General features: G+C 44.9%; 1 protein-coding gene across 1 annotated transcript in view; it reads left to right on the top strand.

The window, feature by feature from the left end:
* LOC143767185 (ornithine decarboxylase-like) overlaps nucleotides 1–27,146 on the top strand; it is a 154,867-nt gene that overhangs the window by 69,570 nt on the left and 58,151 nt on the right. Inside the window, exon 5 of the mRNA XM_077255285.1 lies at nucleotides 1,986–2,120. Coding sequence (XP_077111400.1) covers nucleotides 1,986–2,120 — 135 coding nt within the window. The remainder of the gene's footprint in view (nucleotides 1–1,985; nucleotides 2,121–27,146) is intronic.

Below are 27,146 nucleotides of genomic sequence, written 5' to 3'. Positions count from 1 at the left end.
ATAGATAGGAGTGTGAAAGTTTTATTGTCTTCTGATTGGGGTCTGGTTCTGTGTTGTGATGCCCCCACATGGGCTGAGGAGAAAATTCCTTAGTTGATGTAGAAAGACATAAATCCATGCAACACATTCATTCCTGCACTGAGTGTCAAAGGTCGTCATGAGTTTATACTCCCAGATCCTTCTGTCTCTCTGAGATTTAAAGTTACCTTTTAAGGCCGGGGTCAAACTTGCGAGTTCAATGCGAGAAACTGGCATCAAGTCCTGGCACTGCCGCCGGCTCTCGGGACCGGAGTCGCACGCTCCGGACTTGATGCGAGAGACTCATGCAAGTTTCTCACATTGAACTCGCAGGGATACAAAAATGTTTGGCCACAGGTAAATCTATATTCTTTTTTTTCTTTTCTGGTGTGGCAATAAGGTCTGTGCCAAACGTTTTAACTGATACCATCATTCTGGTGTTTCGATTTTTGTATTTTTTATCCTCATTATGCCATTTACAGGTCGTATTAATTTATTTTATATTTTGATAGATCAGACTTTTACGAATACAGCAATACTAAATATGTGTATTTTTAAAATTTATTATGGTTTTATTTTTAGTGGGGCAAAAGGGGGGTAATTTGAACTTTTTCTTTTATTTTTCCATATTTTTTAATATTTTTTAAACTTTTTCCTGTATTTAATAGTCCCCTTAGGAGACTTGAAGCTGCAATTGTCTGATCGATTAAATTATATTATATATAGCAGTGCATCAGCATGTATAGAGAAAACCATGATCTCCTATGAATGTCAGCTAAACTTCTGTTTTTCACAGGAAAATTGTAATGAAAGGCACGTGGGTCTTCAGCAGACCCCTGACTGTCATGACAACCACCGGCACCCCATGTCGTGTGTTAAATGTAGGTGTTAGAGGCACATGATGGCTGTTTAAATCAGCCATCATGTGCCGAGAAAGATGCAGGCTTGGTGTGCCAGCTCGCATCAAAGTCAGGGAGCTGGCTAATAACGTAGAAGTACATCATATGTCGGTAATGGGTTAAAATATAGAATGTCAGGTATGAATATTGCTCTTTGGCTCTGGTATCATGTAAATGGTCCACAATCATTATCTAACTTTGGAAACACAGTCCTTGTTGAGCCTCAGCCCTGAATGACACAACTTTTTTTAACTTTTGCTGGTATTTTTTGGTGAAATGGATAAGTATTCTAGCAGAAGTGATCTTCAGAGCTTTTTACCTGAACCATCGAAAAAGGAGGAGGGAGGCGCTAACGGACTTATTACCTTAGTCTCTGACCGATACTAAATAAAAAAAAATATATAGAATCAAGCTTCTGGAGCCACAAAAAAAGAACACAGAGGCAAGGGGACACAGGGTAAATACCCATGAAATATTGCACCAAGGGTATTACATGAATGATGAAAAGGGCTTTTCAATAAAAAAAAAATAGAGCTGCTAAGAAGGTAAGTATCAACTGATGTATTTTTTTTTTATTGAAAAGTCCTTTTCATCATTCATGTAATACCCTTGGTGCAATATTTCATGGGTACTTACCCTGTGTCCCCCTGCCTCTGAGTTCTTCTTTTTTGTGGCTCCAGAAGCTTGATTCTATATTTTTTTAATTTATTTTTTACCAATGCCAATAAAGATTATTATGTTTTAATCTTAAATATTTTGCATTTATTGTCTTCCCCACTCATGTATTGGAGGTTGTGTATATAGAGGATTCATTTACATATGGTACAGTTGGCAGCACAACAAAGGAGTTTGCATTAGATGTGACTGCATGGATTTTATAAATTACCTCAAGCTTTTTTTCTAAAGTCTGAAAAAATTCAGAACGGTCTAGTTGTTTACATTAATATATAGTTTCTAGTATAGCAGAAAGTATAATGATCTCTTGAGCATATAATAAAAATAAATCTTCAAAAAAGGTTTGATTGACTTTATATTTCCTGATTAATTTCTACCATCCCTCCAATGCAGGTTGATCCTCCGAATTGTCGCTAATGACTTTGGGTCATATACTTCCCTTAGTAAGAAATTCGGTGCCCCGTCACAAAAGTGTGAAAATCTCTTAAAGATGGCAAAGATCCTTAATTTACCCGTAATTGGAGTCAGGTAAATACTTATTGTTAAATATATTTACTCAGAATTTCCAATTTAAGTAAGTGAGTATTGAATGCAGCTACGATTGAAGTCAAGTATATATTTCACTGAAACCAACCATAGCGGGAGAGCAGACTTATCTGGCACCACACACATCCAGCCCTTCCCAGCGTTGCACCAGGGGATGGACAGGTCTCTCCCTCACGTGTACATTGAAGAAAATCACCTGCCATGGTGCTGGGAAGAGACGACCAGTAGCGTAGCTGGACAGGTCTGGTCTCCGGCTATGGTCCCAAAGCCAGATCTTTAAAGCATGTTTTCTCTGAAGCGGCAAAGCATTTTAGAGAACAATACAGTACAGACCAAAAGTTTGGACACACCTTTTCATTTAAAGATTTTTCTGTATTTTCATGACTATGAAAATTGTACATTCACACTGAAGGCATCAAAACTATGAATTAACACATGTGGAATTATATACTTAACAAAAAAGTGTGAAACAACGGAAATTATGTCTTATATTCTAGGTTCTTCAAAGTAGCCACCTTTTGCTTTAATGACTGCTTTGCACACTCTTGGCATTCTTTTGATGAGCTTCAAGAGGTAGTCACCGGGAATGGTCTTCCAACAATCTTGAAGGAGTTCCCAGAGATGCTTAGCACTTGTTGGCCCTTTTGCCTTCACTCTGCGGTCCAGCTCACCCCAAACCATCTTGATTGGGTTCAGGTCTGGTGACTGTGGAGGCCAGGTCATCTGGCGTAGCACCTCATCTCTCTCCTTCTTGGTCAAATAGCCCTTACACAGCCTGGAGGTGTGTTTGGGGTCATTGTCCTGTTGAAAAATAAATGATGGTCCAACTAAACGCAAACCGGATGAAATGGCATGCCGCTGCAAGATGCTGTGGTAGCCATGCTGGTTCAGTATGCCTTCAATTTTGTATAAATCCCAACAGTGTCACCAGCAAAGCACCCCCACACCATCACACCTCCTCGTCCATGCTTCACAGTGGGAACCAGGCATGTAGAGTCCATCCGTTCACCTTTTCTGCGTTGCACAAAGACACGGTGGTTGGAACCAAAGATCTCAAATTTGGACTCATCAGACCAAAGCACAGATTTCCACTGGTCTAATGTCCATTCCTTGTGTTCTTTAGCCCAAACAAGTCTCTTCTGCTTGTTGCCTATCCTTAGCAGTGGTTTCCTAGCAGCTATTTTACCATGTATGTATGATGTGTCTGCTGCTAGAACTCTGTGTGGCATTGACCTGGTCTCTAATCTGAGCTGCTGTTAACCTGCGATTTTTGAGGCTGGTGACTCGGATAAACTTATCTTCAGAAGCGGAGGTGACTCTTGGTCTTCCTTTCCTGGGGTGGTCCTCATGTGAGCTAGTTTCTTTGTAGCGCTTGATGGTTTTTGCCACTGCACTTGGTGACACTTTCAAAGTTTTCCCAATTTTTCAGACTGACTGACCTTCATTTCTTAAAGTAATGATGGCCACTTGTTTTTCTTTACTTAGCTGCTTTTTTCTTGCCATAATACAAATTCTAACAGTCTATTCAGTAGGACTATCAGCTGTGTATCCACCAGACTTCTTCACAACACAACTGATGGTCCCAACCCCATTTATAAGGCAAGAAATCCCACTTATTAAACCTGACAGGGCACACCTGTGAATTGAAAACCATTCCCGGTGACTACCTCTTGAAGCTCATCAAGAGAATGCCAATATTTGATACAATAGAAAAACAGAACTTAATATTTGGTACAGAAACCTTTGTTTGCAATTAGAGGTCAGACGTTTCCTGTACCTCTTGGCCAAGTTTGCACACACTGCAGCAGGGAATTTGGCCCACTCCTCCATACAGATCTTCTCCAGATCTTTCAAGTTTCGGGGCTGTCACTGGGCAACATTAAGTTTCAGCTCCCTCCCAAGATTTGGTGTGAGTCTCATCCTAAAATCAGCTATAAGAAATCGTCATGCATGAAATAAGTTGCCATAGAGCATATTAACTATAATGGCAAAAACACCCCATAAGGCAGTCTAGTCTATCTATGTAGTCTATCTAGTAAGTCCAAAGTGCATATAGCTCAAAGGTTTAGCCATAAGGGAAGATATCAGATAGCTTAAAGATCTGTAGCCAATATACAGTCATATCATGATCCATATTTATTGCACTCCCCGTGGCATGCTAGGTAGCCTGCTGTATGGCACCTCAACACACATTTTGCAGCTCGTGCAACTTCGTGAGCAGCAGTGGCGTAATGACTGCTGTCACAGTGGTCTTCACTCTGACCGGGCCCAGCATGTCAGGGGCTCTTCAATACTAGCAGAAACTTCAACTGGATTTGCATCCTCAAACGCACCTCCAGCTGAATTTTATGACCCCACGCAGACCAAGCAGAGGCCAGCAGCTGCACGTGACTGGGGGTGCATGGCAGCAACATCATGCACTCACGTCGCACGCTTAAGTCAGCTGCTGACTTACAAGAGGATGAGTGCAGCAGGGAGCGAAGGGAAGATAAGTATTTATTTTTAAATCAGTGGCTATACTAGTACATGGATGACTGTAGGGGTGGTGCATTATATTTTATGGGTGACTATGGGATGTGCATTATACTTTATGGGTATGCGTTATATTTTATGGATGACTGTGCTTTGCATTATGCTTAATGGATGACTATGGAATGTGCATTATACTATATTGGTGATTATGGGATGTTCAGTATACTCTATGGAGGACTATGGGCTGTGCATTATACTATATGGAAGACTATGGGCTATGCAGTATATTCTATGGAGGACTATGGGTTGTGAATTATACTTTTGCTATGGGGCCCTATGATTTCTGTGTATTCCCCTGGTGAGTATATTGTTTTATTTTTTTCTATACATTAACGAACAGCGGCAGAACGGGGCACATATACCAGGATGGGGGATATATACCAGGAAAAGGCCCACATATACCAGGTGAGGGACATGCAGTATGTAGCAGGATAAAGAGCGTATATATAGTGCAGAGCAAAAGGGTAACAATGTTTTGAACTTTTGACTTTTAGGCTTCATAATTCATTATCCACTTCTGCTTTGAACTTGAGACTGCCATTATTTTATTGACAATCATCTTAGATATTTCAGAAATTTGACTTGCAAATATTTAGCATATTCTTGTCATGTCACTGCATTGTTACTGTTTTGCTCCTAAAGATCTAAATTTTTATTTTTATTATTTTGTAAATCCACCCTTGGCTTTCAACACTGTCTGAATCCTTCTAGGCATGCTCTCGGTCAAATTAAAAAATGTGTTGACCGAAATTTGATCTCAGGTCTCTTTCACACGTTGCCAAAGTTGGTACATTCTGGTCGACTCACTTGGGTATGTATACAGTTTTTTCTTGAATTCTACCACAAGTGTTCGATTGGGTTGAGGTCTGGGGACTGTGGGGGGCCTTTCCAGCACCTCTAATGCATTGTCATTGAACAATTTCTTTGCCAGTCTCAACATACACTTCGTGTTGCCATCCTGTTGGAACACTATGTCATCCTTTTCAAACCCACAGTACTGGCCTGGCTGGTAGAGGGCTGTAGTGATAGTTGACTTTGTGGAACTTTCTCCCATCTCCCTACTGCATCTCTGGAGCTCAGCCACAGTAATATTGGGGTTCTTTAACTCTCTCACCAAGGCTCTTCTATCATTATTACTCAGTTTGGCTGGACTGCCAGGTCTAGGAAGATTTCTGGTAGTCCCAAACTTCTTCCATTTAAGGATTATAGATGCCACTGTGCTCTTAGGAACCTTGAGTACTGCAGAAATTCTGTTGTAACCTTGGCCAGATCTGTGCCTTGCCACAATTCTGTCTCTGAGCTCCTTAGCCAGTTCCTTTGACCTCATGATTCCCATTTGGTCTCACACTCCGGTGACCGCTCCATGCATTGCGGTCTCGCGAGATGATGACGTAGTGGTCTCGCGAGACCGCTATGTGATCATCTCGCGAGACCGCAATGCACTCTTGGGACCGGAGCGCGCGAGGAGCATCGGTAAACGCTTTGCCTGCATCCGGGGGCCAACGGAAGGTGAGTATATAACTGTTTTTTATTTTAATTATTTTTTTTAACAGGGATATGATGCCCACATTGCTATATACTACGTGGGCTGTGTAATATACTACGTGGGCTGTGTAATGTACTACATGGGCTGTGTAATGTACTACGTGGGCTGTGTAATGTACTACGTGGGCTGTGTAATGTGCTACGTGGGCTGTGTAATGTAGTACGTGGGCTGTGCTATATACTACGTAGGCTGTGCTATATACTACGTGGGCTGTGTTATATACTACGTGGGCTGTGTTATACACTATGTGGGCTGTGTTATACACTATGTGGGCTGTGTTATACACTATATGGGCTGTGTTATACACTACGTGGGCTGTGTTATACACTACGTGGACTGTGCTGTTATATACTAAGTGAGCTGTGTTATATGCTACGTGGGCTGTTATAAACTAAGTGGCTGTGTTATATGCTATGTGGGCTGTTATACACTCCGTGGGCTGTGCTATATACTACGTGGCTGTGCTATATACTCCGTGGGCTGTGTTATATACTACATGGCTGTGCTATATACTCCGTGGACTGTGCTATATGCTACATGGCTGTGCTATATACTACGTGGCTGTGCTATATACTACGTGGTTGTGCTATGTACTACGTGGCTGTGCTATATACTACGTGGCCGGCCGCGAACAATCAGCGACAGGTGCAGTCCGGTGTCCGAATCATGTGTATAAATTGCATTATTCTAAAATCTTCATAAATAAACTACATACATATTCTAGAATACCCGAAGCGTTAGAATCGGGCTACCATCTAGTGTGTGTGTATATATATATATATATATATATATATATATATATATATATATATATAATCTCAAAAAATAAAGGGAACACTAAAATCCCACATCCTAGGTAACACTGAATGAAATATTCCAGTTGTAAATCTTTATCTAATATATAAAGCTGAATGTGTGTATGTATGTATGTGTGTGTGTATGTCCGGGATTGGCATCTGAACCGTCGCAGCTACAGCCACAAGATTTTGCACAGTCACACGTCTGGACCCCGAGAGCGTCATAGGCTATGTTGTGAGGCGAAATTTTAACCCCGCACATTCCAATTCACCAAACAATTTTGCCCCTATCTACATAATGGGGAAAAAATGAAAGGAAAAGTGTTGGAGGCAAAAAACAGCTGCCAGATGTGAACAAGGGGGACTTAAAGAATGAGAGCGATGGCGCCAAAGAGTATATACTGTACAGTTGCTAAGGTGGGGCCCCGACATGGGATAATCACCACACCACCACGGGGATATGAACACACACACAAAATGCGCCACACACTACCATGTGCTCGAACACATATATCACCCTCAGCACACATTTCACCACACATACACCAACCTCGCCACATAAAAGTCGAAACACAAAAGTCGCCGCTCAAAACTCGCCACGCGCAAAACTCTCCACATGCAAAACTCGCCACATGTGCAAAACTCACCTCATGGAAAACTCGCCACACGCAAAACTTGCACACGCAGAAAAATTGCCACATGCAACACATGCAAAAGTTGCCTCACACAAAACTTGCACATACTCAAAAGGCACCACACATAAAACTCGCCACGCGCAAAACTCGCCATGCGCAAAACTTGCTGCACACAATTTGCTACACTAACCTGTCACATGCAACTCGACACACAAAAGTCGCTACATGCATGTCGCCACACGCAACTCAACACACACAACTTGACACACGAAACTCGCCCTAAAACACACACAAGTCTGGTATTATCCTTCAAAAATAAAAATCTGATTAATAAGCAGACAAACTACAAGAGCAACAAATGTACCATATAGGAATCCGGCAGCTGTCAGTCACATGACCAGTCTATTATGTGTATGTGTGAGCTAATATATACTGCCAGGGGGTGGGCTTACTGTTGGCTGGGAATTTATCAGGCTGCCAATTTAGCTTACAAATACTGTGGTAAAAATACTGACCAAATAACGTGTGAACGAGGGCTAATACAGGAGGAGATGACATACAGATATATACTATATACAGGAGAGATGACACACAGGTATATACTATTTACAGGGGAGATGACACACAGGTATATACTATATACAGGAGGAGATGACACACAGATATATACTATATACAGGAGAGATGACACACAGGTATATACTATATAGAGGAGGAGATGACATACAGGTACATACTACATACAGGAGGAGATGACATACAGGTATATACTATATACAGGAGGAGCTGACACACAGGTATATACTATATACAGGAGCAGATTACCTACAGGTATATAGTATATACAGGAGGAGATGACATACAGGTATATGCTATGTATAGGAGGAGATGACATACAGGTATATACTATATACAGGAGGAGATGACACACAGATATATACTATATATAGGTGAGATGACACACAGGTGTATACTATATACAGGAGATTACATACAGGTATATCTAATATATAAAGCTGAATGTGTGTATGTATGTATGTGTGTATGTCCGGGATTGGCATCTGCACCGTCGCAGCTACAGCCACAAAATTTTGCACAGTCACACGTCTGGACCCCGAGAGCGTCATAGGCTATGTTGCGAGGTGAAATTTTAACCCCGCGCGTTCCAATTCACCAAACAATTTTGCCCCTATCTACATAATGGGGAAAAAGTGAAGGGAAAAGTGTTGGAGAAAAATTGACAGCTGCCAGATGTGAACAATGGGGACTTAAAGAATGAGAGCGATGGCGCCAAAGAGTATATACCGCACAGTTGCTAAGGTGGGGCCCCGACATGGGATACTCACCACACACGGGGATATGAACACAAAAACAAAATGCGCCACACACTACCACGTGTTTGAACACATATACGACCCTCAGCACACATTTCACCACACACACACCAACCTCGCCACATAAAAGTCGAAACACAAAAGTCACCACTCAAAACTCGCCACGCGCAAAACTCGCTACATGCAAAACTCGCCATATGCAAAACTAGGCTCACGCAAAACTCGCCACACGTGCAAAACTCACCTCATGGAAAACTCACCTCATGCAAAACTTGCACACAGAAAAATTGCCACATGTACAAAAGTTGCAACACATGCTAAAGTTGCCTCACACAAAACTTGCACATACTCAAAACGCACCACACATAAAACTCGCCGCCAGAGAAAACTCGCCATGCACAAATCTTGCTGCACACAACTTGCTACACTAACCTGTCACATGCAACTCGACACACAAAATGTTGCTACACGCATGTCACCACACAAAACTCATCTCACAAAAGTCGCTACATGCATGTCGCCACACGCAACTCAACACACACAACTTGACACATGAAACTCGCCCTAAAACACACACAAGTCTGGTATTATCCTTCAAAAATAAAAATCTGATTTAATAAGCTGACAAACTACAAGAGCAACAAATGTACCATATAGGAAATACGGCAGCTGTCAGTCACATGACCTGTCTATTATGTGTATGTGTGAGCTAATATATACTGCCAGGGGGTGGGCTTCCTGTTGGCTGGGGATTTATCAGGCTGCCAATAGCAACCAATCACAGCTCAGCTTCTATTTTGCTACAGTTAATTAATCTGAGCTCTGATTGGTTAATATAGGCAACAAAGACATTCTCAGTATAACAAAGCTAATATATGTTGTGAAATGCTTCTATTAGCTTAGTTTTTGCCTTTTAATAATTACATTTCTATCTATTTGTTTTGTGGTTTTTGCGTGCAGAATAAATTTTTGTTAACACATTCTATTTTGCTAACAGCAGTCATTAACCCGGGCGAAGCCGGGTAGTACAGCTAGTTCATTATATAGTAGAATGTGTTGAGAGCAATAAAACCTAAAAATGATCAACGTAAATCACAACTAATATCCCACTGAGGTCTGGAGTTGGAATGATGCTCGAAATCAAAGTGGAAAATGAAGTTACAGGTGTTACAGGCTGATCCAACTTCAGTGGAAATGCCTCAAGACAAGGAAATTATGTTCAGCAGTGTGTGTGGCCTTCACGTGCCTGTATGATCTCCCTACAACGCCTGGGCAAGCTCCTGATGAGGCGGCGGATGGTCTCTTGAGGGATCTCCTCCCAGACCTGGACTAAAGCATCCGTCAACTCCTGGACAGTCTGTGGTGTGACGATGGTGGATGGTGCGAGACATGATGTCCCAGATGTGTTCAATCGGATTTAGGTCTGGGGAACGGGCGGGCCAGTCCATAGCTTCAATGCCTTCATCTTGCAAGAACTTCTGACACACTCCAGCCACATGAGGTCTGGCATTTTCAAGCATTAGGAGGAACCTAGGGCCAACCGCACCAGCATATGGCCACATAAGGGGTCTGAGGATCTCCTTTCGGTACCTAATGGCAGTCAGGCTACCTCTGGCAAGCACATGGAGGGCTGTGCGGTTCTCCAAAGAAATGCCACCCCACACTAATACTGACCCACTGCCAAACCGGTCATGCTGAAGGATGTTGCAGGCAGCAGATCGCTCTCCACAGCGTCTCCAGACTCTGTCACGTATGTCACATGTGCTCAGTGTGAACCTGCTTTCATCTGTGAAGAGCACAGGGCGCCAGTGGCAAATTTGCCAATACTGGTGTTCTGTGGCAAATGCCAAGCGTCCTGAATGGTGTTGGGCTGTGAGCACAACCCCCATCTGTGGACATCAGGCACTCAGACCATCCTCATGGAGTCGGTTTGTAACAGTCTGTGCAGACACATGCACATTTGTGGCCTGCTGGAGGTCATTTTGCAGGGCTCTGGTGCAGCGCCCCAGAGTCCTGGTCGTTGCAGTAATGTTGATCTTCCACCAGGGGGAGTGATATTACGTCTGATGGTAATAAAGGAGTTCATCTTTCCAGGTATCACAAAACAGACCCCACACTTCACACTCCAGTCCACTAGGGGGAGCCTTGTCTCTATCTATTAGGACACTCCTCACATTAGGGTAAAACTGGTGGGCTGGATAGAAAGTTAGTCAGAAGCTGACTGGGCTCGGCCCAGGCAACACCTGTCAGGAGGAACATCTGAGCTGCAGACAGAGGGTCCCTGTCAGGGGTGGGATCCTGGCAGAGGCCTAGCACGAGACAGAAAGACACGGAGCTGCGCCTGCCCCATGTGCGGCAGCATCCTAAAGAAGGACAAGAAAGGAATTGTGTTGCAGGGAGTGAGAAACGAAGTCACAGCACAAGGAGACAACACCAGAAGGAGTTCTGTCCTGTAAGAGGCTGCCTCCTTCTGAGGCGCATAGCCGGTGGCCGGAATACCGAGGGAGTAATTGACTCTACGCATTACTTCAAAGACCGGCAGGACAGTCAATTCCAAGTTGGCTGCCCGACCTTAAAACCTAAGAAGACACAGTGGGAAATTGTGGGGGTCAGGGCGTCTCTAGGGTTCCTATAAACAAGCCTCAGGCCATCAGTCATACGGGTATGTCCTATCCATACCATCTGGGGGACAGAGAGGAAGAAATAACATCTAGAACATCTACGAAGGTTATGAGGACTATCCCGTGGTGCTCAGCAGGGAGGTACTACAACACCCAGGCGCTAGTAGGAAGGCTACTGATTTCCACCTGGATAAGAGAACACTGGATTTGCCTTCAGACCGGCCGGACTCTGCCTGCCCTGTGATCTGTACTCTGGACTGTGGATGCTGAAGTCTTCAGTAAAAGGTAAAGAGACCGCAACCTTTGTGTCCTCGTTATTCACTGCACCTTACATCGTCCACCATCACCACCTACACATCTGGGAAGCCCTGGGGACATACTTCACCTGTGGGAAGGTATACCATCTAGCTGCCATTCCATCACCCCAGCGGACCCCTAAGCAGCGTCGGTCACCCTGACCGAGTACCACAGGTGGCGTCACGAACACTAGACAAACTACACCTTTAATTGGACGCCCCTCACAAGGGCCATGGACCGGGTCAGGCCACTGTGACATCCCCCGAACCGAAGGACCCGGTACCGAGTACCCCATTGCCCTTAACATGGGGGCACTCCACTGGCAGTGCACCTCCTGTTCCTCCTTACACAAAGGCTGATGTAGCGATCCTGTTGCTGGGTTGTTGCCCTCCTACGGCCCCCTCCACATCTCCTGGTGTACTGACCTGTCTCCTGGAAGCGCCTCCAGCCTCTGGACACTACGCTGACAGACACAGCAAACCTTCTTGCCACAGCTCACAATGATGTGCCATCCTGGATGAGCTGCACTACCTGAGCCACTTGTGTGGGTTGTAGAGTCCGTCTCATGCTACCACGAGTGTGAAAGCACAACCAACATTCAAAAGTAACCAAAACATCAGCCAGAAAGCATTGGTACTGAGATGTGGTCTGTGGTCTCCACCTGCAGAACCACTCCTTTTTTGAGTGTGTCTTGATAATTGCCAATAATTTCCATCTGTTGTCAATTTCACATGCTGTTGTGCAAATGGAATAGATTGTCAAACAGTGTTCCTTCCTAAGTGGACAGTTTGATTTCACAGACATTTGATCTACTTGGAGTTATATTCTGTTGTTTAAGTGTTCCCTTTATTTTTTTTAGCAGTGTATATACTGTTTGTGTGTATGTACTGTATGTATGTATGTATGTATGTATGTATGTGTGTGTGTATATATATATATATATATATATATATATATATATATATATATATATATATATATATATATATATATATATATATATATATATATATAAAAATTATATATTTGTAAATCATTAGAAGGAAGAAGTGGCAGCACTCACCGATCTTCAAAGCAGATGAATCTTTATTGCATTAAAATCTTCACGGCTCGGGGGTGCATATACAACGGAGTGTACAAGCTCAAACGATGGCCGTTTCGCGCTGCTTGAGCGCTTCAACGGGTTTGTGAATGGACGGACGTGACGCCAGAAGGAGTTTATGCAGTGGGCACACCTCCTCCCAGATCCACTCGGCCCAATCACTGGTACGTAATACTAAAAACAACTAAAAACAATTCCTAACAATTCAATGAGTAAACGCTGTATTTGACTTGTGTAGCGTATATTAGACCTGGTATTTAAAGAATTATGGATATGAGAAGTAACATTATATATCCCTGAGTCAAATGATTATCAGACATCTGTTCAGCTATATCCAACCATGCTTACTCTAATGACATTTGGTGGCTAGTTCAAACGAACTATTACAATACCCTTTAGGCATATTTAACAGACATCACTAACATACGGTCCAAACATTACGACATAGCCCCAATTTTTAAGAAAAAATGGCAATCTATAATATAACGGTAGGAGCGTCACTCTGTCCGAAGCCTTTATGGACTGTGCAAGCGCGACGCTCCTAGCGTTAGATTATAGCCAGTGTCCGTAGTCTAGAAAAAAAAAAAAGTGGCGCCGGAAAGCGCGGACTGCGCAGGCGCCGATTCCGGGAGCAGGGGGACATTTAGGAACCGTAAACAGGGGACGTGGGGACACGGTGGACTTGATCCCGCCCTCATGATGCTGTGGCAGTTCAAGCCACAGCAATTTCCTACTTACTCCACCTGATTCCGGCCCATGAATGTCCCTCTGCTCCTGGAATCGGCGCCTGCACAGTCTGCGCTTTCCGGCACCATTTTCTGGAAGACTGCATCTTCAAGAAAATGGCGCCGGAAAGCGCGGACTGCGCAGGCGCCGATTCCGGGAGCAGGAGAACATTTATGAGCCGGAAACGGGGGGCATGTGGACACGATCCCGCACTGATGATGCTGTGGCACTTCATGCCACAGCAATTTCTTACTTAAGCCACCTGATTCCGGGCCATGAATGTCCCCCTGCTCCCGGAATCGGCGCCTGCGCAGTCCGCGCTTTACGCCGCCATTTTCTTGGATACTGCAGTGTGTCTTCAAGAAAATGGCGCCGGAAAGCTCGGACTGCGCAGGCGCCGATTCCGGGAGCACGGGGACATTTATCAGCCGGAAACAGGGGGCGTGTGGACAGATCCCGCACTCAGGACGCAGCAATTCAAACTTACGCCACCTGATTCCGGGGCCATGAATGTCCCTCTGCACAGCTGCCCGCACTCAGCACCACCATGCACAGCCGCCCACACTCAGCACCGCCACGCACAGCCGCCCGCACTCAGCACCGCCACGCACAGCCGCCCGCACTCAGCACCGCCACGCACAGCTGCCCGCACTCAGCACCGCCACGCACAGCCGCCCGCACTCAGCACCGCCACGCACAGCCACCCGCACTCAGCACCGCCACGCACAGCCGCCCACACTCAGCACCGCCGCCCGCACTCAGCACAGCCGCCCGCACTCATCACAGCCACACTCGGGCAGTAGAGCCGGAGAGAGAAAGATGGAAGCAACATATGGCAGAATGGAAACATGAACAGGCAGCATGGGTGCAGCACATTACAACAGAATGGGGGCACAGGATGGGAGCAGCACATGATAGAATGGGGGCACAGGATGGGAGCAGCACATGACAGAATGGGGGCACAGGATGGGAACAGCACATGACAGAATGATTGCGCACGATGGGAGCAGCACCTGACAGAATGGGGGCGCACACATGACAGGATGGGGGGTGCAGGATGGGAGCACATGACAGGATGGGGCGCAGGATGGGAGCACATGACAGGATGGGAGCAGCACATGACAGAATGGGGGCACAGGATGGGAGCAGCACATGACAGGATGGGGGTGTAGGATGGAGCAGCATATGACAGGATGGGAGCACATGACAGGATGGGGAGGCAGGATGGAGCAGCACATGACAGGATGGGGGCGCAGGATGGAGCAGCACATGACAGGATGGGGGTGCAGGATGGAGCAGCACATGACAGGATGGGAGAGCAAGATGGGAGCAGCACATACCAGGATGGAGACCATATACCAATATAAATGCTCGCCACCCGGGCGTAGAACGGGTTCAATAGCTAGTACATTTATATTAGTGTATTATACGGAGGGAATACAGCTGATACTGATCACAAAAATATTGCCATGTCTACCTTATCATTTAAGCCTGTAGGCCCCATGGCTTCTGTTTGCATTATCCATCTTGCTTCCCTTCTCAGTAATAAATTATGGAGGTCACCTCCTCTTCTAGATGGTACTACTTTTTCTATACCAGCGAATGTCATCACCCTGGGGTTCCCCCCCATGTACTTCCCGTATATGGCTTATTAACCTTGGGACACCCTTACCAGATGTTATGGATTTGAAATGTTCCCTAAAGCATATATACATGTGTCTTATTGTTTTCCCTATGTAGTACCGCCCACATGGGCAGAAGACCACATATACAAGATAATTGGTTTTACAGGATATATATTGGGTCACTTTATGTGTGATGGGTCCTATGTTCAAAATTTTATCCGTTACATAGTACTGGCAATATGTGCAATGCCCGCAACGGTAATTCTGGAGCGGCTCCCAGACGCAGGGCAGCGGGGTACTCGATACCGGGTCTCTCTCTCTCGGTTCTGAGGATGTCACGGTGGCCCGACCCGGTCCGTGGTCCTGCTAAGGGGCGCCCAATAAAAGGTGTAGGTGGTGGTGTAGGTTGCAGTAAATAACGAGGACACAGGGTTGCAGTCTCTTTACCTCTTTACTGAAGGCTTCGGCATCCGCAATCCAGAGCACTGCTAACAGGGCTGGCTGAGACCGGCCGGTCCGAAGGCACATCCAGGGTTCCCTTTGCAGGTGGAAATCAGTTGCCTACCTACTAGCGCCTGGGTGTTGTAGTACTTCCCTGCTGAGCACCACGGGATAGTCCTCACAACTGTCGTGTATGTTTCTGTTCTTTCTCTCCGTCCCCCTGATGATATGGATAGGACGCACCCGTATGACGGGGTAGGCCTGGAGTTATTTTATAGGGACCCTAGAGATGCCCCTCTCCCACAATTGCCTTCGTTGTCTTCATTAAGGTGAGGCAGCCAACCTAAAATTAACAGCCCTGCCATTGGTTTGAAGTAAGAGCGTAGAGCCCAATACTTCCTCGGCGTTCCGGCTACGCGCCTCAGTAGGATGTTGCCGATCTCGGGGCACGACTCCTACTGGTTCTATCGCCTTTGTGCTGTGATTTCGTTTCTCACTTCTCCACAATATACTTCGCTTCGTGTCCTTTCTTTAGATGCCGCCGCAATGAAGTGCAGGCGCGGCTCCGTAACGATCTGTTCTTTCACTAGGCCGCTGTCAGGATCCCACCCCTGACAGGGACCCCCCTGGATCTTCCCAAACAACGCTCTTCTCTCACTAGATGTTACCTGGGCAAAACCCAGTCACCTTCTCTCTAACTTCCTATCCAACCCCCAGTTTTACCAGAGTGTGAGGAGTGGCCTAATACATAGAACCCTTTGCTCCCCCTGGTGGCCGGAGTGTGAAGTGTAATGTGTGACTGTGATACCTGGTCAGGTGAACTCCTTTAGTGCCATCAGACGTACCATCACTCCCCTTAGTGGCGGAGCGACAGTACTGCAATGACCAGGTCTCTGGGGCGCTGCAATTCCCCTTAGGGGTACTCGACTCAAGCCAATTATTTGTTTTATCGTTCATAATGCAATTACATACCAAAATGTCCCTTATCCTAACACTGCGCCTATTTGAGATTAATGGGCCCCTGGCTACCACGCCAGTTAAATCTTTCTTTGCCCAAGAGGTGCCAGTTTTTTCTAATGGCTGCTCTTATATGTTTATCCATGGGACCATATTGGAAGCAAAATGTAAACCTTTTATCTTTTGTATTTCGTGTGCCTTGAGTATTATCAGTACTCCTTTCGCTCATTTTACTCACTGCTTCGTGCCAAACTTTGTCCGGGTACCCTCTATCCTTCAGCCTGTGGCTTATCTCACGTGATTGTTGATCAAAGCCCTCTTGTGTGTTATTGGCTCTACGTGTTCTGAGGAGCTGGCTATAGGGTAACGAGCGTTTCGTATGGTTCGGGTGATAACTGTTGTAGTGCATGACTGAATTGGTGGCCACCGGTTTCCGATATAAAGAGGTGCATAATTCTCCTTCTTTGATTTGTAGAGACACGTCCAGAAAATCTAAATGTGCACCCCCAAAATTAGACGTGAATGACATTCCCGTAGTGTTAGTGTTAAGATGGGTCACAAATTGGGCAAAGCTCTCCTCAGGTCCATCCCACACAAAGAACATGTCATCGACATATCTGAGGTACAGCTTGATATGTTTGAGAAACACCTTATCTGCTGAATAAATGTATACCTCCTCGAAATGACCTAAAAATAGGTTAGCACATGTACAAGCTGCCGGAGTCCCCATGGCGGTACCGATGATCTGTATGTACCAGAGGTCCATGAACATGAAGGCATTGTGTGTCAAAATAAACATAAGGCCATCACAGATGAAATCAATAAAATTTCGATCCCTATTTGTAGTGCTCAAAATCTGGCGTATAGACTCCACTCCCTCTCTCTGGGGAATGCGCGTATATAGGTTCGTCCGGTTAGATCTCTCAAAATTTATCCGCAACAAGAATCTTTTTGAGTCGGGACAGGTGTTCACATGGAATAAACTACAGAAAATGGACAAAATACGCAGTAACAATTTTGAGAGATCTAACCGGACGAATAGGAAATTTGGGAGACGCAACACATTTCGGAGGAGAGACTATGTAACCACAGAATCAGATTCAAGTTTTAGTGAGGGGGCAGCTGCTTCAGGAGGTTCAGCAGAAAGATTAACTGCAGTAGAAACCGGAGAGACAGATTTCCCTTTAGGAGGAGAATGCGCCGAGGAGGAAAGAGGAGGCGGTTTTACACAGAATCGCATGTCTCGTGGAGACAGAAACAATAGAAGAACCCCCTGATCAGCATGTGGTGAATCTGACTAGCCACCCTCTCAATGCTGCTCATCTATCTTTGTTGGCGAAGGGCCTAAATTATTGTATTCCCATTGACTTTGATTTAACAGATTTTAAAATCGATCTGTTCAAATCTATTAGAAAGATCCGTCTGTGTTGTGTATCCGCTTTTTGGGCTCCCCTGGTGGTTGCTGGTGGTACTGGTGACTTGTTTGCACTTTGCTGCTTCTGTTCACCTGCTTCCATCAGCGTTTGGGAGTTTCCTATTTAGCCTTGCTCTCCAGTCATTTCCTTGCCGGTCATCATTGTAACCAGAGCCTTCGGTTGCATGTTCCTGCTACTAGTCTGCTGATCAGCTAAGTGGACTTTGTCCTTTTGTTTTGTATCTTTAGTCCAGTTTGCAGTTTTTGTAATTCTCTGTAGCTGGAAGCTCTTGCGGGCTGAAATTGCCACTCCTGTGTCATGAGTTGACACAGGAGTCTTAAAGTAATTTCAGGATGGTTTTTTGAAAGGGTTTTCAGTTGACCGTGAAGTCCTCTTTTGTATCCTTCTGCTATCTAGTAAGTGGACCTCTCTTTGCTAAATCTACTTTCATACTGTGTATGTCTTTTCCTCTTATTTCACCGTTATTACATGTGGGGGGCTGCTATCATCTTTTGGGGTATTTCCCTAGAGGTAAGCCAGGTCTGTTTCTTCCTCTACCAGGCTTAGTTAGTCCTCCGGCTGGCGCGTGGCATTTAGGAAGCCGTAGGTATGCTCCCTGGCTACTATTAGTTGTGTGGTAGATTTAGCTCACGGTCAACTCGAGTTTCCATCACCCGAGAGCTCGTTCGTTATTTATATGTTTCTTACGTTCCCTTGCCATTGGGAACCATGACACATCTGTACAAATCGCTCCTTAATAACTTAACAGTACCCAGTACATTAGAAGGAGAACTACCATGTACTGTAGGCCCATTAGGTTTCACGGCCGGGGCAGATTTAAAGACTCTAGCTGAGAACCGAGGGGAGGCTGAATTACTTTTGAGCCTCACAGAGGAAGAACCTCATACTTATACATACCATGTAGCGCCCATAACACCATTCACTGGGGGGGGGGGGTAACATCGAAATATATGCCCCCCATTTCCCCGGGGAACGTTATTGATCTGTTTGAGACACAAGTGTTAAAAGATGTAGAAGCCCTTGTATACCAGAAAGCTCCACCTAATCTCACTTCTATGGAAAAGGGTGCATTAAAAGAAATAGCAGGGTGGGAGGACACCATAGTACGGCCAGCGGATAAAGGGAGCAAGACAGTGCTAATCCCAAGAGACATGTAAATCAGGGAGGCTAACAGACAGTTGGCAGATAGGAGCACATATAGGCAGCTTCAAGGTGACCCCACATTTAAATATAAGGGTGAATTGAGATCGTTATTAAGGAAAGCGGTGGAAACCAATGTCATCTCACAGAAGAAAGCTGAAAAATTGCTGCCGGAGTTCCCCATGAAACCACGTTGGTACCATGTCCTTAAGATACATAAGGCGATCATAGATCCACCGGGCCGACCCACTGTGTCTGGGGTCGGGTCCCTCACAGAACCACTCTCTAAGTATATTGATTGGTTGCTGCGACCATTATTGACAAGCATTCCCTCATACACAAAAGATACTAATTCTTTTTTGATGTATATTCAACAATTTGTTTGGCAACCTGGATTTATGTTGGCCTCAGTGGATGTAGTCAACCTATACACGCGCATTCCCCAGAGAGAGGGAGTGGAGTCTATACGCCAGATTTTGAGCACTACGAATATTTTATTGATTTCATCTGTGATGGCCTTATGTTTATTTTGACACACAATACTGGGTACGATGACACGTCACTCCTCATTAAAGGTGGTGCTCGAAAGAGGGGTTACCACTCCCCTATCAAATACTCAAAAAATTGTTTAGGCATTCTCAAGATTCAATGCTTGTACAGAAATATTTTTTATTCAAGAAATTTTTACTCCAGAAAATTAATGTAACGTTTTGGTCATTTCATTGACCTTCATCAGACAAAAGAATGATAGGGGTAATTAGGCGCCTTTCTCTCTGGTCTGTACCCGCTATCCGCTGCGCTATGTGTGGGGAACTGTGACACATTGCTGATGACACCCTGAATAATTACCCCTATCATTCTTTTGTCTGATGAAGGTCAATGAAATGACCGAAACGTTACATTAATTTTCTGGAGTAAAAATTTCTTGAATAAAAAATATTTCTGTACAAGCATTGAATCTTGAGAGTGCCGAAACAATTTTTTGAGTATTTTGACACACAATGCCTTCATGTTCATGGACCTCTGGTACATACAGGTCATCGGTACCGCCATGGGGACTCCGGCAGCTTGTACATTTGCTAACATATTTTTAGGTCATTTCGAGGAGGCATACATTTATTCAGTAGATAAGGTGTTTCTCAAACATATCAAGCTGTACCTCAGATATGTCGATGACATGTTCTTTGTGTGGGATGGAACTGAGGAGAGCTTTGCCCAATTTGTGACCCATCTTAACACTAACACTATGGGAATGTCATTCACGTCTAATTTTGGGGGTGCACATTTAGATTTTCTGGACGTGTCTCTACAAATCAAAGAAGGAGAATTATGCACCTCTTTATATCGGAAACCGGTGGCCACCAATTCAGTCATGCACTACAACAGTTATCACCCGAACCATACGAAACGCTCGTTACCCTATAGCCAACTCCTCAGAACACGTAAAGCCAACCAATAACACACAAGAGGGCTTTGATCAACAATCACGTGAGTTAAGCCACAGGCTGAAGGATAGAGGGTACCCGGACAAAGTTTGGCATGAAGCAGTGAGTAAAATGAGTGAAAGGAGTACTGATAATACTCAAGGCATACGAAATACAAAAGATAAAAGGTTTACATTTTGCTTCCAATATGGTCCCATGGATAAACCTATAAGAGCGGCCATTAGAAAAAACTGGCACCTCTTGGGCAAAGATAAAGATTTAACTGGCGTGGTAGCCAGGGGCCCATTAATCTCAAACAGGCGCAGTGTTAGGATAAGGGACATTTTGGTACGTAATTGCATTATGAACGATAAAACAAATAATTGGCTTGAGTCGAGTACCCCCAAGGGGAATTACCGTTGCGGGCATTGCACATATTGCCAGTACCATGTAACGGATAAAATTTTGAACATAGGACCCATCACACATAAAGTGACCCAATTTATATCCTGTAAAACCAATTATGTTGTATATGTGGTCTTCTGCCCATGTGGGCGGTACTACATAGGGAAAACAATAAGACACATGTATATACGCTTTAGGGAACATTTCAAATCCATAACATCTGGTAAGGGTGTCCCAAGGTTAATAAGCCATATACGGGAAGTACATGGAGGGAACCCCAGGGTGATGACATTCGCTGGTATAGAAAAAGTAGTACCATCTAGAAGAGGAGGTGACCTCCATAATTTATTACTGAGAAGGGAAGCAAGATGGATAATGCAAACAGGAGCCATGGGGCCTGCAGGCTTAAATGATAAGGTAGACATGGCAATATTTTTGTGATCAGTATCAGCTGTATTCCCTCCGTATAATACACTAATATAAATGTATTGCCGGTTTTTCTTAAAAATTGGGGCTAGGTAATGTTTGGACAGTATGTTAATGATGTCGGTTAAATATACCTAAAGGGTATTGTAATAGTTCGTTTGAACTAGCCACCAAATGTCATTAGAGTAAGCATGGTTGGATATAGCTTTACAGATGTCTGATAATCATTTGACTCAGGGATATATAATGTTACTTCTCATATCCATAATGCTTTAAATACCAGGTCTAATATACGCTACACATAAGTCAAATACAGCGTTTACTCATTGAATTGTTATGAATTGTTTTTACTTGTTTTTAGTATTACGTACCAGTGATTGGGCCGAGTGGATCTGGGAGGAGGTGTGCCCACTGCATAAACTCCTTCTGGCGTCACGTTCGTCCATTCACAAACCCGTTGAAGCGCTCAAGCAGCGCGAAACGGCCGTCGTTTGAGCTTGTACACTCATTTGTATATGCACCCCCGAGCCGTGAAGATTTTAATGCAATAAAGATTCATCTGCTTTGAAGATCGGTGAGTGCTGCCACTTCTTCCTTCTAATGATTTAATGCTGGGCTCGGCACCCGAGATCAGCTGGCCAGCGTCTGCTGACAGCCGATGTGTTCACAAAGCCTTAAATTGGATGGTGCGGTCAACTGTTTCCTTATCAGTGGAATTATATATTTGTGATGCAGTGTGCCATGCTGCAGCTAGGGGGCGCTGTGTGCACCTCAGGATATGCATGTGCAACACCCCAGGTAACGGTTGTTGCAGTGATGTTGCCTTCCTTTCGGGGAGGGTGATGTCATGCTTGGAGGCAAGGGAGATTCTCTCTATCAGGTTAGTCACTCACATTCAACACATCTGAATCTAGGCCAGGAGGGGGAGCTCAGGACCCGGATTCAGGGGAGCTTCCTTAGACTTTATGTATCCTGGTCTAGAGCAGGAGTCAGCTAGTCTGAGAGAGACAGTGGAGAGAGATAGTCAGTCTCCAGGAGGGAGAGATAGAAGAAGGACGTCTGGAACAGGCGGAGGGGCCCAGCAGCCACGAGGGAGCTGCAACCCCTGGAAAGAGGGATAACTTGAAGGAGTTGAATAGTAGAGGAGCTTAGAGGGAAGAAGCACAGAGGAGGAAGAGGCTCAGCAGGGAAACGGTGGAAGGACACCCTGGGAGCTAGAGCGCAGAATCCGGTAGCCCGAGGTCGTGTTGTTCTCCAGGACGCGCAACAGCATCGGAGGGCATAGGACTGTATGTCAATTGCCGGCACCAAGTCTAAGGTGAAGCAGTAGAGCCCAGGTCATGATAGAGATCCTATAAACAGGCTCGCACTGCCTATCGTACAGACATCTGTCTTGGGACAGGAGAGAGAGGACTTTGCAACTAAGCTTCAAGCGGCAGGGACCTCGCCATCTTAGCGCAAGTAGGAAAGGCTTATGGACCTCACCTGGGAGAGGGATCTCCTACTGCCTTCAAGGTGGCCGGACCACAGCTTCCCTGCACTTGGTACCCTGGACTGCGGACTGCTTTCATCAGTAAACCAGGTAAAGACTGCAAACCTGTGTCCGTTTCTTTACTATATCATCCACCACATCATTGGTGCCATACACTTGGGAAGCCCTGGGGACCCCGCTTCACCTGTGGGAAGCGTCACCATCTAGCCGCCCTACCATCACCCCAGAGGATTCCTTGAAGCGGCGTCGGTCCCTACTGACCAAGAACCACAGGTGGTGTCACGAACAATAGACTTTATCCACAATACCCTTTAAAAGACATTTTCCCTTTTGATGGGCGCCCAGGGCCACGGACCGGGTCGCAACCACTGTGACATCCCCTTGAAGACCAACCCGGTACCTCCCCACGGCACTGGCGGGCGTTCCACATGGAGGCATAACTATAAGGGTGATAATGAGATAGTGACTGGCATTATTGTAAATGTAGTATGTGTCGCAGAGGGAGTCTGCACTGTAAGCCAGTAATGTTGTTGCTTTGGGACCTGTAGACCCACAACTATTTGTATAGTTGTAAAGGGAGGCTTGCAGGGTTAGTTGGAGAGCTGGGTGGGTCTGACTAACCACACACACCTCCCACCCAGGAGGTGGGGTTACAGGTTTATAATGTGACCATGGTGTGGTCACATGGGGAGAGCGTGTGTAGGACCTGGAAGGCTTGTGTGTTGGGAGATCCTGGGAGTAGGATCGGATCCCTGAATAGCGCACTGAGAGGCCATGGACCTGAAGACTTGTGTGATGGGAGGTCCTGTGTGTGGACCAGATCCCTGAATAGCCCACGGAAAGGCCAAATGTGCAGAGTGGTGACAGCTACTGTGTTGGGCAGCTACCAACCTTTGGAGGGTCTGGACTGTCGTTAATGCCCTGGTCGCAAGGATACTGATCCCCGTTAGGCTGCTTCCCAGGAATGTGGACTGACAAGGAGTCAGCGTGTGGAGCAGGAGCTCCTGGAAGGTAACCCAGAGTATACGGAACTGTGTGCACTGACAGGGGGTCAGATAATGAACTGTGCGGTCACCCATGGTAACTGGACGGAGTAAGGTCCTGCATGTGTACTGCCTGCAAGCTAATGTCGTGCTATGAAGTATCTGAGTCAAAACTGTATAGCTATGAAGTGCTATGGACTTTATGTGGTCTGTGATGTGTAACATGGCCTACAGCGGTTTATGAAGTGTAAATAAACCACATAGAATGTTTATGTGGAAAAAAGCGTGCCTGTCTACGTTTATCCTGTTGCCAAGCAAGTGTCCCCAACACACTCAGTAAGCTCTATCTTACATAAAATATACCCAAGAATATTTCCTTTGAAAACTATGTAAATGACATAGCGATTACTCCATGTATAAGGTCATGTAACAATCATATTATAATCGGATCGCATTCGCATGTAAATTGCATGTAATTCGGATGCTAGATGATAAAAATTGCATTGTACTTCCACTATACTGTCCCATGGCATTTCCATTATTTACAAAGCCCTCCTATCCTGTGGCGTTGCTGACAAATTTCAATTCATGACCTCCTGGGAGTCCTCGTTGGGTTTTGAGGCTTCCCTGGAGGACTGGCGGTTTGCAATGATACATCCCGCTAAGTTCTCTTCATGCATTGGCCACTTGGAACAGGTAAAAAAGATACAATTACATTGGTATATTACTCCGTCCCGTCTGGCGAGGTTCTCCCCATCTTCCTCCCCCCTCTGTTGGAAGGGTTGTGGTGCTGTGGGGTCGGCTTCCCATGTCTGGTGGTCATGTCCGCGGGTTCGGGCTTTTTGGCGTGAGGTGGAGGCACTGATTACTGAGCTGACGTGTCTCCCCCTTCTGCTGAGTGGGCAGCTTGCGGTTCTGGGTATTTCTCTCATCGACCTCCCCTCCTCTCTCCGGCCCGTAATCTCTAATGTTCTTGTGGCCGCCAGACAATGTATTGCAAAGTACTGGAAGTCCCCGGCCCTCCCCTCCAGAGCCGAGTTGATTGCGAAAATTGAACTGCATTTCTGTTATGAGGTGATTATGGCGCAGGATCTATCGCGGAGGTCCAGGGTTCTTTCGTGGTGGGACCCATGGATCTCCTCCACACACATATCTCAGTCGGCACTTGCCCTCATCTAGCATTTTAATTTAAAATTTTGTTTTTCATTTAAAGTTTTATGCAAGGCCTCGCGTCTACTATTGTCGCTCGTCATGACTGACTCTATTATTGTGGATTTTATGTGTTTTGCTTTGTCTACATTATGGTCCTATTGTATTATGTACTGGGGTTTTTGTTGCCCTCCTTTCCTTGTTCTCTCCCCCTCCCTTACTCCTCTCCCCCTCCTGATGTTTCTTTTTGAAATGTTGTTTGATATGCAATCTTTCAATAAAAATTTATTGGTTTAAAAAAAAAAATTGCATTGTACTGGCAGGAAAATTGCACGACACTTGCATGAAATTTTTTCCACTGTTCTGGACCGAAATTGGACTTTTTTTTTACGGTGATGGGTATGAGCCCAAACAAACAGTACAAGAATACTTTATATTTTTATTTTTATGCTGTTGCTCATGCATTATACACTGTGTTCTAAATTATTATGCAAATTGGATTTAAGTGTCATAAAGATTTAATTGTTTTGTTTTTCAAATAAACCCGTGGATAGTATTGTGTCTCAGGGCTCAATGGATCACTGAAATCAATCTTAAACACATGTGATAATTGGTTTTCCAGGTGATTCTAATTGAAGGAAAACTATTTAAAAATGATGTTCCACATTATTAAGCAGGTCACAGTTTTCAAGTAACATGGGAAAGGATCTCTCTGCTGCTGAAAAGCATCACATAGTGCAATGCCTTGGTGAAGGGATGAAAACATTAGAAATTTCCCGAAAACTTAAGCGTGATCATCGTACTGTTAAGAGATTTGTGGCTGAATCTGAGCACAAATGCGTTTGTGCTGATAAAGACATAATGAGGAAGATTTCTGCTAGGCAAGTTCATCGGATTAAGAGAGCAGCTGCTAAAAAGCCATTACAAAGCAGCAAACAGATATTTGAGGCTGCTGGTGCCTCTGGAGTCCCTCGAACCTCAAGGTGTAGGATCCTTCAAAGGCTTGCTGTGGTGCATAAACCTACTATTCGGCCACCCCTAAACAGTGTTCACAAGCAGAAATGGTTGTATTGGGCCCACACATACATGAAGACTAATTTCCAAACAGTCTTGTTTACTGATAAGTGTTGAGCAACCCTGGATGGTCCAGATGGATGGAGTAGTAGATGGCTGGTGGATGGCCACCATGTCCCAACAAGGCTGCAACGTCAGCAAGGAGGTGGAGGAGTCATGTTTTGGGCCAGAATCATGGAGAAACAGCTGGTGGGGCCCTTTAAGGTTCCTGAAGGTGTGAAAATGACCTCTGCAAAGTATATAGAGTTTCTGACTGACAACTTTCCTCCATGGTATAAAAATCAGAAACGTGCCTTCAGGAGCAATATCATCTTCATGCATGACAATGCACCATCACATGCTGCAAAGAATACTTCTGAGTCATTGGCTGATATGGGCATAAAAGGAGATAAACTCATGGTGTGGCCACCATCTTCCCCTGACCTCAACCCTATAGAGAACCTTTGGAGTATCATAAAGAAAAAGATCTATGAGGGTGGGAGGCAGTTCACATCAAAACAGCAGCTCTGGGAGGCTATTCTGACTTCATGCAAAGAAATACAAGCAGAAACTCTCCAAAAACTCACAAGTTCAATGGATGCAAGAATTGTGAAGGTGATATCAAAGAAGGGTTCCTATGTTCACATGTAACTTGGCCTGTTAGGATGTTTTGGAGTTAAATAGCTTTTTTGTTCAGTGAATGTGACCTCCTATTGCTGCAAATTCCACAAATGAGCATTTTCAGTTCTTTAAAACATATCAAATGTCTAGAAATTCTACTGTGCCTAATAATTTGTAACAGTGCATTTTGAGTTTTTATTCATTTTGGAGATTATACTGTTATTATTGGGAGGTTTCTTCAATAAAATTCGATGTATACTCTAACG

Source organism: Ranitomeya variabilis, chromosome 4 (assembly GCF_051348905.1).
Source record: "Ranitomeya variabilis isolate aRanVar5 chromosome 4, aRanVar5.hap1, whole genome shotgun sequence".
Taxonomy (NCBI): Eukaryota; Metazoa; Chordata; class Amphibia; order Anura; family Dendrobatidae; genus Ranitomeya; species Ranitomeya variabilis.
The sequence above is the reverse complement of the archived record's forward strand: the minus strand, read 5'-3'. Positions and strand labels throughout refer to the sequence as shown.